This window comes from Seriola aureovittata, chromosome 8 (genome assembly GCF_021018895.1).
Source record: "Seriola aureovittata isolate HTS-2021-v1 ecotype China chromosome 8, ASM2101889v1, whole genome shotgun sequence".
NCBI classification, from domain to species: domain Eukaryota; kingdom Metazoa; phylum Chordata; class Actinopteri; order Carangiformes; family Carangidae; genus Seriola; species Seriola aureovittata.
The window spans coordinates 14,533,523-14,546,919 of NC_079371.1; the positions used below are offsets into that span (position 1 = coordinate 14,533,523).

Here is a 13,397-nt window from a genome sequence, read left to right on the forward strand (position 1 = left end):
CTGTGAAAATTGTCAGTGTTTCCACTCAAAATTATTTATTCATATAGTCCAAGAATCTCCTCATCTCTGTGTTTTGCCTCACTATTTTTCCTTCCTCTTCTGATCGGTGCGTTATCAGGAGCAGATGTTCACTGCCTCACAGGCTCATGTTTCCATGTGCTGGACAATGGAGCAGGTCAGTGCAGCAGTGCTACAAATGATGTTCATCAATTATGAATGGGATAGGACTGCAGTGCCGCATTATCAAACTTTAGTTATGAACCTGTTATGTTCTTTAATGTCAAGAAAAGATAATTAGTCTGTTGTGTTCTTTCTCAGGGTAAACACTCAGCATGCAGTAGCAGTCAATGAGTTTGTTTCATCCTTCTGAAAGTCAGCCTCTTCATTTCCTTCCTGAGCCCTCTGACGTCAGGGTGTGAGTCTCAGTTCGTCCTCTGCAAATAAGACGTGTGAAGGTGAACGTCAACGAACACGCTAATGACACGCAATCGTACACGTTGGAGCCAACACGCAGGCTTGGCCAAGACAAGCATAACCATGTGGGAAGGACTGCGTGACAGGGAGAGAGAGAGAAGAGCTGGATTGATAGGGGTTCAGACAAAGACTGAGTGACAGCATATGAAAGGCAGGCAAACACATAAAAGAGAGGCAAGAAAAATAGGATGAGGAGTTGGGGGGAATGAGTGGGCACAGTGTGTGATAAGCGCACATCATCAAAGTCTGACGACTTCAGAGAAATTCTCTCTGCTAATGTCTTGGTTGTGTTCTTGCACCAGAAAAACAGTAAACATGTCCCATGACCACCCAGGCAGCTGCTTTCAGGCATAGAGGGCAAACGCCTACAGTGCTGCCAGGAAAAAGCAACTGAAATGTGGGAATGGTTATCACATTAGTCACGATTTAAGTTATTGATGTACATTTCTTGAGGTGGTTAACCTGGGCACAAAAAGCTGAGGGGGGATGTCAACACCACCCGTTACTGCCATCTCTGCAGTTCTGTGAAATTGTGACCCACAGTGAATTTCTTTTTACATAATATAACCTCACTTCTTCCAAAGCTGTTTTAATTTGAATTTTAACCACTCTATAAGCCATAATGTCAAATATTAGTGTCACGTTTTATGTTATCTGGAGCCATGTGCAGACAAAACACAAATGCTGGAAGGTGGAGTGAAACGATTTTACCAAAAACACACGACACACTTGGTCGCTGATGGCATATAACTGCTCATTGAAAGCTTGAATTATTTAATTGTTCTTTGAAAATTTAGGATAACAGTAGTGATATTTTATTTGTTTCTGATCACAAATAACGCCCAGGAAAAGACTAAACCTGCTGATGTGTTTACCACAGTCTTTTGGGAAAAATGTTAGCTACATGTTAGCTTTCTGGCAACACGCAAATCCTCAAAAAGGCTCCAGATGTTTAAGACATCTGATTTGGCAATGTTCTAAGTACAAACACTTTCTTTTTGTCTTTCTTTCATTGGTCTCTGTCTCTGTATGAATTAGATAAACATCAATATGCGAGCAATACCACTGTATGATTTTATTTATCGTAATAGTAAAGCAGGATTACAAAAATTTGCCTTGGGCAATAGTGCAATTTATACAGCCCAAACTACTCAAAACAAATCAAACTGACAAAACAGTAAGTATGTTGTCTCAGTGCAAGTGCACCTGAAGGTCCTTTGAGTTCAAAATGTGCATGGAAAAGACAGTTCTGGAACTGAAAGGAGTGGGGGGGGGTTTTTGTCACAGAGAGGAGAAAAATAAAAGGGAGAAAAGAGGAAGAAGGAAAAGTGAGAGCAAAGTAAGGAGTGAAATTAATGAATAATTTGTGAAGAAGTGATCAGATGTGAGGCGATACAGGCCGCTCCAGTGTGTACTTGTGCATGGATGTGTATGTGTATGTGTCATTGCACTTGTAAACACATGTATGAGTGTGTGCATCATCATCATCATCATCATCATGGTGAGAGTTAGTCTGTTGAGGGGGTGTGCTGATCACTGGACACATTGTCACATTTTCATCCTGGCGTGTTCCCCATTCTGCCCCAACCCTGAATCACAGACACCCGCATCCCAGAACCCCTACACACACACACACACACACACACACACACACACCTCAACAGCTTGTTCACCCATCTTTCTGTATAATACAGCCCAATATAGCTGCCTTCTGCACATGGTGAGAAAAGGAAATGGGGGCAGGGAGGGAAGTGAACACATTTGAGATTGGTCACCTTCTCCACACACGCTCACACTGTCACATGGATTTCTTTACACTTCACACACTTGCGTATGCACGTGCACACACAAACACACACCTCCCTTTTTTAAGGGGTTTGACAGGAACACTATGACGTGATGCTCTTTATTAACAACTTCCTGGCAGTCCTGCCCTTATTTGTACAAATAAAGGCAGGACTGCCACATAATAAATCTTGAAGCTATCAGATGTTGGAATAATAGACTTATCAGACTTCTGATGAAAGGGACCAAATTCATCCTCGAGTCCCTTATTTCACTGTGATTTTAGAGCAAAACTGTAAAACATTCTTGTGTAAAAGTTTTAATAAACTATTGATTCAAGACTTGTTGAATACATTTTTGCAACACTAGACTGTTGTCAGTTTTATGCTTTGATACTCAAACCAATCAATGTTGTCATTGTAAAGGTTTCTTCCACCTATTCTTGTCTATATACTTTGTGACTGTGCTTGTGTGGCAGCTAACTGTTGCCCATTTTGTATTTTCCTTTGTGGCATCCTTAGCAAACAAAGACCGCATGAAAAAACTCCCACTCACTTTTGTTTGATTGTTTCTTTTTATTTTTTTAATAAAGCAAAGCACTGTCCTAACAAGTTCCTCTATTGAAAAATACAGAATCTCACAGCGTCACAGTATCTTTCATGTTCTATGCAGAAACTCACAGTTATGATTCAGGTTGGTTCAGATTGAAATACTTGGGGTTAACAAGAAACATATGGCCTGAATGAATAATGCAGACCACAATCCGGATTGGCATTGCGTTGAACAGATTGAGGAGTAAACACCCATCCAATTTTGCAAAAACACAAACTGGAATAGGAGAGGTTCTCTAACACAGCTTTAATACGGGAGATGGATGGTTTTACTTATGACAGTTTGATTGTTGTGATCTGTATCAGCATAAAGGACAGATATACTGTATGTCACTCAATTCACATGAGACCCTTGGATTTATCAAATGGGTTCAGAAAATTGTAAAAACGAAAAAAAAAAAGAAGAAAAACTGATACACAGACTCATATTCCCATGCATTATTGAAAATATACACTTGGTTGTGAAACAGTTTTGGGTCCACACACACACACACACACACACACACACACACACGCACGCGCACACACACACACACACACACACACACACACACACACACACACACACACACACAGGCACAAGGCACGCAGAGCAAGGACACATTTTTAAGGGTTAAATGGGACACACAAATACCCCGGCACTCATAAGACACCTCAACAAACTGGTCTCCTCAGGACTTTGGTCTCTTACGTCCACAGCAGTCCACTTTCACTCACACAAAACCACAACAAAAACCGAAAAACACACACAAAACAGTCTAAACCAGGAGAACAACCCTCCCCTTCCCTTTTTTTTTGGTTATGAACATCTATTTCTCTGCTCATGCTGAAAGTGAGCTCTGATATGTTTAACCTCACTGCATTTTTTTTTTATTTTAACATCAGTCTGGGAAATTGAGAACAAGTTTTTTGGTCTGTGTGAGAGAGGAAGAGGCTAGAAAACACTAGGGCCGAAAAGGAGTTTGATTTATTTGCCTTCCATTTACAATCTAAGGATCCTTTATCACCAAAAGCTGCCGTTTACTAAAAAGTACTAAAATTAAAGTACAAATCCAGATAGTCTAAAATACAGAGCAACGTGTGATGGGTGTATGTACAGGGACGATGTGTGGTATGTACAAGTGTGGGTGGTGGTGGTGGTGGTTTGCTGGCATCTCTAGGAACAAGATTTTGAATGTGAAGGAGAGGAGAGCTGCTCTTGGCTGCAGAATCTCCCTGATCCTCTCATCCTTTTCTGCTTTTAGATGAATATCTAAAGCTCACTCTTCTCACACTGTATTGATTTTGTCTCTCATTATCTGTGTTGATCCACCTTTTGCTTGTACCTCGTGTGGAGCCATATAATCTATCACTCTCCACTTTTATTCATGATGAAAGTAAATTAGTGAGGGATAGTGTTAGCAGTGACTGGATTGTGAGCGATAGTTGTTATAGAAAATAGCTGTTGATGAATTGCAACGCCTGCGTTGTTTACAGCTGTGGTGTAAAAAAAACATGTGGAGACCCCACCAGCTCTCTCTGTTGTATCTCTATCATTCCATGATCCTGTTGGAGGCTTCTGCCTTTGTACTGTGTGCATCAGAGCCAGCTTTCATGATTTAATCCCTGCTTTTTAAAAGCCTGTACTGGTAGGCAGCATCTACTTCAAAATTGAAATCCTGTCCTGCTCTACATCAGCTCAACTGATCTGGGCTCTTTGAAACAGCTCCCTGCTGCCTTGCCTGTCTCCTGTGTCAGCGTAAACACCCCCTGCACTTGGAGGAGGTAACTGAAAGGAATCGAGATCCAGGTTTTTGTTAGAGTTGGAAAGAGCAGGGGCAGAAATCAGAGGAGGAAAAGGGTGCGGAGGAGGGAAGAGTTCAGCCGAAAAGGAAATGAAGGGAGAATGTGACTATGGAGAAGGAGAGGAGGTGGAGGAGGGATGGAGTGATGGGTGAGAAGGAGGATGAGGGGAAGGCTGGGTTATCGTAGCCTGGCGGACATTCCAGCTCGAAGCAGCGGATGGAGGAGTCTTCGTTACCGTAATTGGCCCAGTATTCTTCTGGTTCCAGCTTGGGGAGTGCCACCTCATCGTCCGACAGTTCATACTTGGAGGAGAAGGATTCGACTGGGGTTTTGGGGAGGTACTGGGGCTTGACGGCAGAGAAGGGGAAGGCCTTCACTGTCTCTGTGTTCTTCTGGTACAAGGCCTTGGATGAAGATGCAGGCTTGTGCTTGGAGAACCACCAACGGGTCTTGGTGCTGAAGGTGGTTGTGGTGGATCCAGCCAGAGAGCCGGGGTCAGGCAGAGGGCAGAGGGCGAAGTCCAGCTCCCTGAGGAATCTGAGGTCCTGGCCACGACGTTGGGATGGGGAAGTGCACATGAGCTCGGAGGAGGAAATGCGGGCCTTGCGGAACCACTCCCAGAGGGGACGAGCCTCACAGCCGCAGGACCAGGGGTTACCATTCAGGCGGAGGAACTGGATGCCCTGGACGTCTTTCATGGTCTGGCCTGGCAGCTCGGCCAGGGAGTTGTTAAACAGGTAAAGGATGGTCAGACGGCCCAGGTCGCGGAAAGCGCGGCGGTTGACCTGCTTGATGCGGTTGTCATGGATGAGGAGGCGGTCCAGGTTGACCAGGCCTCTGAACACATTCTCAGAGAGGGCGCGGATGCGGTTTCCATGCAGGAAGAGATGAGTGAGGTTTACCAGGTCTGAGAACAGGTCATCCTGCAGAAAGTGGAGCTGATTCTCCTAGAGCAAAGTCAAAATACAAGAAAATTTAGTGCTTTGTAACAGCAAGTGGGAAAGCTACAGCTGTTGGGTTTAGTTCTTGCCAAAAACTGCTTTTAAGAAAAATATCTCTTTTGAGTCATACAATAAATGCTCAATCTTAATTAAGCCATAAATTTAGAACTGATTAGAAGCTCTTGGTCATATACTGTATGTCAAATGTACTTTCCCTTTTAGAAATCAGCTGCGACAGGATAGACAAAGTCCCTTACTTCCTCTGAAAGTACCACATATGGGGAATATATACACACTTGGGGAATGTCCTATTTGAAAGTGATCGGAAGTGACCTGGAACCAAACTGAATGTGAGAGGGTTTTTTCATTCCCTGACAAGGCATTTTGGCAGGGACTTGTTATCTTATTAGATTCAAAGGCACTCCAACAGCTGAGAACTCACAGCCCGCCGCCAAAATGCTGACAACAACTCTGGCAAAAAAAAACGCACTGAATGATAATGAAAAATCTTGGCATTTTAATTTTCAGAGTGTACTGAAATGACTGCCAGAAAAGCTAAGCATTGACAATGACAGTGTGTGAAAAAAGAGTAGATTACACAGTAAAAGTTATTTGGTTTTACTGTGCTGGTTTTGTTCAGTTGAGTACTTTTTATTTCTTGTTCTTAGAGTTTGGGTTGATTTTGTTTCATCTGGCTTGCAGCTACAACTGCTGTTGAGAGGAAATGTGTGGGCTCACTAATTTTTCATGTAATTTACACTAATTTACAGAGTATCTACATGGAGGATTTGGCAGCCGCTCACTTTGCTAACACTAATCTTTCTGTGTAATTTCTTCCCTGCAGTCACCTGAGAGCAATCTGTTGTGCTTGTTTAATAAATTTGATGGTGACAGAAATTTCAGTTTTGTTTTGGCACTGCTCAATACTGCTAATTGTTTCTGCAGAGCTATATAGTATGTTGCTTTCATTCTAGATCTTCTGGGCGCTTTAATATGTCCTCAGTTTGCATTTTGGTGACTGCATGCCGTGCGCAACTCACTGAACCTACAATTTAAACATGTGCAGTACAAATGAGTTGGTGTGTGAGTGGGTGTGCAGCCTGCATGTTGGAAACTGTACGGGGACTAATGCGTTTATACATCAATGCTGCAACACAAGTGTGTGTTCCTGCAAGCATCAAGTGTGCATTCTTATGCATGACTATCTGTTTCTATGTTTTTAGGTATATGTGTAAATGCTGGCTTTACCTGCAGGTAGAGAAACTGCAGGCTGTACAGCTTGTGGAAGAGGTCATGGGGGAGAGCGGCCAGCTTGCAGCGGTGCATGTGCAGGCTCTGCAGCTTCTCCAGTCCCCTGAATGCTCCACCTTCCAGGCGCCGCAGCGAAGGGTTATCACCGAGATCCAGCTCCTCCAGCACTCGGAGGTTACTGAAGGCACCTGCCTCGATCCATGTGATATTGTTGCCATACAGCCACAGAACCTGTACAGAATGAAGAGAAAGAAATCAGGTTGTGAGAGGACAAATAAAAGAGTGTTCACAGTATCTTCAAATTCTGGAGGGGAATTCAGCAGAGGCACACACATTCACACATTGTCATTTTTACCTGAGTCTCAAAGCCAAAAGAGTCTGCCCGAAGCTCTGTGATGCGGTTGTTCTGCAGGAAAACACGTTGCGAGTCGTAGGGCACGCCGGCCGGCACTATGGTGAGGTTCTGGGACTGGCAGCTGACCGTCATGGGCGTGGGGTAACACACACACAGCCTGGGGCATGCGCCCACCCCGCCCGGCTTCACCACCACCAGCCACAGAATCAGCCACAGCGACAGTCCACCTGGAGGGAGGGAGGGAAAGATAGAGGTGGTTATTTCTAATGAGAAATAAAGGAACACAAGTGAAGGTCAGGTTAGCAGCAAAGGGCCATTGTTGCAGTAGTTAGTCCTGGTTTGATAAACGTGCACATTGTGTGTGTGAAAGAGTGACAGACAAAGAAAGAGCGGTTGATTTCAGCTTTTGGCATCAGCATTTCATTACTGTCTGTCTGTCAAACCTGTTGCTGATGTCAGTGATTCTTTTTAGCACTGCTGTGCTCTCACCCGTGACTTGTTGATGGTCCCCAGAGCTTTGGGATTCATATATAATTCACCAGTTTACATTACAGAAAACATTCATCCATTCATATCCACCTGATCACTTTACATAGGTCTCAATGTCTGTTGTGTCATGATTACATACCTCTAAATTTCAGCAATTAAGAATAGAAAAATCACAAAAGAAATCTACAAAACAAGCTTTAAGAGACAAAACGTGAATCACACGTGCCTCATTGCCTTAAATTAACCTGGTTTCCTAGTTCTCAGGCTATCTACACTGAAAGGATGTTTCCATTGAGAGGCACACGAGAGAGGACAGGCGTAAAATAGGTAACCAGACACAGATCAGTTTCGGGTTCTCCTCAATAATGCAACAGCTTCTTGGCACAGCTCGGATAACGACGCACAAAGGTGGTCACCGCGAGAAAAGTACATGCATGAAATAATGATGAAGTTCCCATTCATCTGCTGCGCACAAGATTTTCCAGGGGCTCACCTCTTGACCTCTTTACAAGTTGAACCATTAGCCGCGCTGGACGCTGAGGGGGAGCTGGAGTTGGGGCTTTTAGGTGGAACAGGACACCTTTCTATATTCGCCCTAAGTCTTATTTACCCCAAAGTCGGCGTGAGTTGAGAAATAAAGCTTTGCATCATGTGCGCATAAATTAAGCTTACATCTCTCCATGCGTAAAAGAGACATGGAGAGATTAGATAAGGAGGTTTTGGTAAACTTTACAGGAAAGCCAAAACAGATAATAAAAAATTATTATCTGTCCTTATAGATAATGTGATCACATAAATGACCAAATAAAGGGATAAACTGGTTTTCCAGTAAGAGTTTATGTTTCGAGCCCCAAAACGTCCATGAACCTTGCACTTCTGACTCAAAGCGACATTCCTCCACATTTCTGACAAAAACAAAAACACTATTTAAATTTAACTGGACGTTTAAGTTGATATATAATTTAAAATATAACCAAAAATGACTGTGCTTAAAAGCATAGAAGATAGACTACACGCTGCAGTAAGCCAACTAAATCACAGAAATGCATTTGCAAAATCAAAAACACTCTGTGCATTCAAGCAGCTGGTGCAAGATAGAGAGAAACTCACTCTTGAACTTGTGGGCGCTGGAGCTCCTCATGGTGCAACGAGTCTCAATCTCGAACCAAAGCCGAAAGCGAGTTAGCCTGCGCGGCGTGGAAGTGCCTGCTTGCTGCTATCTCTGCTGAGGTTCAGCTCTGGTGATCCGAGTTGCTGCGGCTTCAAGCAGTGACGTGCTGGAGTCCCGGCAGGCTGTTTATACCCGCGGCTGGTCTTCGCCCACAACCGTGGGCAGCGGAGGACCCGCTCTACGTCAGCCCGGGAGGAGGGGTGAGAGTCACCGCAGGAAGCGACAAGAAAGGCAGTGGCAGGGGGGTTTTGTCACTGTCTTCACGCACCACTGTCTGTCAAATGTACAATTGTTTCTTAATAAGCTTCTTATTTATTATTTGAGGCAGTTAAAGTAGTACAGTTTATTACATCTTAAGAATTGTTTAAATTTGGTTTCTGAACATGAGAAAAGTGTCCTAAAAGTTTCCAGTGTTTAAAAGATAAATACCTTTAATGTACTTATAGGAGGAACTCCCATTTAAGACAAAGCTCAGTGTGGGAGGGAGCCGGCTGCTGATGAAGGATGGAAGTGGGATGGAGGTTTGTGGTGACAACATTCTTACCAGCTCCTTGAGAAAAAAAAAAAGTATATTTACTGCATGACTATTGCTTATTAAGAACAGTGTTTGTGTTTTGTGTGGTTCCACCCTGGCACATGCGCTCACAAGGGGGGGTTGGAGGAGGACAGGAGGTGGGAAAACTCATTTGGCATTCAAGCCAAAAAATCATCTGTTTCATTTGGTGTAGGCCAGTTTGGAAAGTAGCCGAGAGCCGCCTACAATACAGAATAACACACAAACATGACAGGGAAACCCAGCGGTGATGATCTAACACAGCATATGGACTAGTTAAATTTGTGTAAAGGAGGAGAGATGACATACCTTTGGCAAATTTCAGAGGGACAAAACATTCTGTGCATCTAGTTACATGTGTCACCAACAAATGCCATTTTAACTTTCATATTCATTAGATTCAGGGCTATATGACTGAAAATCCTTTGACAGAAAGATGGCCTTTCCTTGCATGGACCCTGGATGAAGATGCTGCCAACTCACTCCATGGCGCGCCACTAACGCGGACACTGAAGATGAAGGACACCATGTGCCTATCTGAGCGAATAAATCACAGTTTCAGTCTAATTATCCATTGGCTTCAGTACAAACGGTTTGCTGGAGAAGGTGTGGTGCAGCATGCGGGTGGGACGTGGGATGGGACGGGACATGGAGGTCTTGTGTATGGGCAGGGGTGTTGGTGCAGGGGTGGGCTGGCTTTACTCACTACTGAGTGACACGTGTCAAGGCCAGGTCAACCATGATGCACATCATCTGTTCCCAAGTGAACACACTCACCAAAACCTGCTCCATGGAAGGTCATCTGCAACTCCAAGCTGTGCGCGCAGCACAGGGCATAAGTTGCGCGTCTGGAGTCACACTGTTTCTTGGCCGCGGTGAAGTAATTGGGGGAGGCAGACAGCTCACCAAGCAGGCATTAGTAGCTGCGGGACAGAGTGTGTGTGTGTGTGTGCATGCACATAGTGTATTCACACTGTTTTGGTCCCAGGGTAACTGAGGGAGGCAGCCAGCTCACCAACAAGACTCCATCTTCAGGGAGGCTGTGGGAGTGTGTGTGAATGTTGGAGATTGTTTGGTGCCCCTTCTACGATACCTACTTAGTATCCAGACTAACACATTCACACTGTGAAGGTTTGTCTTTGGGCACAGCTGTGTGTGTGTGTTTGCATTGTTTCTGATTTGGGACTTGCACACGTATGTAAAAGTTCTTAAATATTCACCCATCCACATCCATAAGCAGAAAAATGCATAATGTATGTAACAACATACACACACTTACACATGTAAGTGTAAGTGTCTCACTAGCCTGCTGTGTCAAAGTGAATCATGGGTACATTGGCATTTGAACTGGTGTAAACACAGCATGTCCAAAGGATCTGTCCTGATCCACAAAAAAAGTGTTGGTGACTCTGTCCAAAACCCCCACTCACACACACAAACACAAACACACTCATACATAGTGCTGAAGACCTTTTGTGTGGACAGAGAAACTGAGAGTTGGGTGTGTTTTTGAAACAGTAGTCCAATTATCTTTCTCAACGCTTCTCCGTCTGAAACCGTGTGTTTAAGTTTTGTTTTGTTTTTTTCTTCAGAGCTGAGAGCTTAGGCTGGGTCGGGAATCATACCACTGAGATGTTTCCATGTGATTCAGGGCTATAGGCTACAAATGCACTTTTATTTAACCTGAAATGTGGCTACATGGTAGTATAAGGTTCTCATGTAATATAAATGTAGGCTAATGAATAAATGCCAAAGTTTTCCACCTTCATCCAAGCAATTGAATGCAGTGTGAGGTTGATATGAAATGCGTGAATCAGGCAACATGTGGGTGGAACAGTAAAGGTCTGACAAGACTTTGTTAACAAGATAATGAATCATTTGATATTTAGTTTCAGTGTCAGTGTCAGAAAAGAAGCTTCAGTGTGTCAAGTTCATATTTGCAGCCAGTTTGAATTAACGCCTGTTCAGGTTCTTAAAGGCCTCAAAGGCATAGTAAAACGTGATGTGGGTGACAGCTTCTCCTTTTTCATCCTGGGTTAGATAAGAATTAAAAGCACACACATGAAACCCTCTTAATGCCAGTTTTAAAAACTTGAGGAAGTAAAATTAGTGAAACCTAAATGAAGATGTGTAATGTGTGTGCTGTAGTCACTAAAACAGGGAGTAACAGTTAGAAAGATGTTTGTATGTTATATGTGAGTGGACGACCAAACATTACATCTGCAGTATATGTGAGTATTGAACATTTTATTCACGTCAAGTCAAGTCATTTTTTTTACATAGGCAGGAATCACAGATTTGCCTCAGAGGACTTTACAATCTGAACAACATACTGTAAACAGCGTCTATCTGTTGAGCCCCAATTCAGATAAGGGGAAGAAAAGGTGGAAAAGGGGAAGGTTTTCCACAAAATGTTGGAACCAGGCTTGAGGAATTTACTCCCATTCAGCCACAAGAGCTTGAGGGAGGAAAGGACCAAACAGAAACTGCTGAAACAAAGTTGAAATATCTAATAAGCCTTTTCACAGTAAATAGTAACATTGAAAATGACTCCATTCGTCTCCAATGACTCCGAGTGTGCCATAATAGTGAGTGAGCATATAACAAGGATCCTGGAACTGGTTAAATGTAACAGAGCTATCCTGTTCATGTTATTATTTACACATGTCCTGTGTGTTTGTCTTGAAAACAGTCTACACCACACTGTAAAAATGCTTTATTACAAGTCACATAGCAATCATGATTTAGAGAGACGAGAATTAACATTGGCACCGGTGTCAATCGCTAGAGTCAGTTCTTGGTGAGCAAAGGAATGAGGTTTGATGTTGAACTCACAGCGTTTCTTCTAGACTGGTTAGTAAAACAACTGTTAATGCTAACATTACACTTACAACTTACAAATGGCTCCTTTAAACTGGGTTTCCAACCCAAAACCTGGAGCATCAATAAGCTCACTGTACGTGTTGTCACCTTTGGAGCCATTCATTGATTGTTTCAGGGACAATTTGTTTACCCATTAGCTCCCCACAGCAGATGGAGAACGGTACATTAAAACTGACAATGTGAGGCCATTACATCTTTTCTCCTGCTGCTCCAATCAAAGGGAGCGGACACAAGTTAGTTGGCACATTTTGAGTAGGCTTGTCAAGTCTGTGTGTCATAAAGACATCCTCAGTCTCTGCGACAGATTCAGTCCATTTACCAAAAAAAAAAATATCACACAAAACATAACGCATAACAAATCACCTCATTAACAGTCTGGCTTATTTTTACCTTCCACTCCTCCCGCTTTCCCTCCTATTTCTGTCATACATTTGTTTATGCAAGCCTGTATTTTTAAATTGCCTAGATACTGTGGTTGTGATCAGCGATGACGCAGATGACAGGGGAAGAGCCTGTCACCGTGTACATGGTCTCTGCACACACACACACACACACACACACACACACGCACACACACACACATACACACACACACACACACACACACACACACACACACACACACACACACACACACATACACACACACACACACACACACACACACACACACACACACACACACACACACACACACACACACACACACACATTGGATGTGACAGACTTTGTGGGGCTGAATCAAGCTTTTCTGGGCTCATGGTGTCATGGCACAGAAGGTGTACAGAGAACTCGAGAGAGGCTGTTGTGGGGGAGTGTCCCTGTTATTCTAGGTTTAAACCCTGCCAGTGATTTTTTTCCCCCCAGATATTTCTGCCCTGTGTGAAACTTGTCCAGCACTATAAGTAACAACAACTCTTACCCAGACTGCCAACAGTCTCAATATGACTGGAGATGACAGACTGTCCTCCAGGGCTGTTGTGAATCCTGCAGATTTGGGCTTCATTCATTAAATCAGATCTTTACTCCACAAGGAGACAGTCCAGCTCCATGTCAAAGCCTCTGATCAGCTGTATGGGGTATGTCTTTTTCCCTGAAT

The 13,397-nt window shown here is 43.5% G+C and overlaps 1 protein-coding gene across 1 annotated transcript; it reads right to left on the reverse strand.

Moving 5' to 3' along the window:
• Positions 1-3,355: 3,355 nt before the first annotated feature.
• On the reverse strand, positions 3,356-8,952 carry rtn4rl2b (reticulon 4 receptor-like 2b). Its single transcript, XM_056382070.1, has 4 exons — positions 8,802-8,952; positions 7,203-7,429; positions 6,845-7,078; positions 3,356-5,602 (listed from the first exon to the last, which is right to left on the reverse strand). Exons 1-4 carry the CDS (start codon positions 8,830-8,832, stop codon positions 4,730-4,732), a joined length of 1,365 nt encoding a protein of 454 aa, XP_056238045.1. The 5' UTR covers positions 8,833-8,952; the 3' UTR covers positions 3,356-4,729.
• Between the last annotated feature and the right edge of the window lie 4,445 nt (positions 8,953-13,397).

Bases quoted from the DNA above. Each gene is read 5' to 3' on its own strand.
- rtn4rl2b (XM_056382070.1), bottom strand. From the start codon at position 8,832: ATGAGGAGCTCCAGCGCCCACAAGTTCAAGA. The intron at 7,430-8,801 runs GTGAGTTTCTCT...CCCTCCCTCCAG, and splicing joins CAGCGCCCACAAGTTCAAGA to GTGGACTGTCGCTGTGGCTG. The intron at 7,079-7,202 runs GTAAAAATGACA...CATTCTGTACAG, and splicing joins CTTTTGGCTTTGAGACTCAG to GTTCTGTGGCTGTATGGCAA.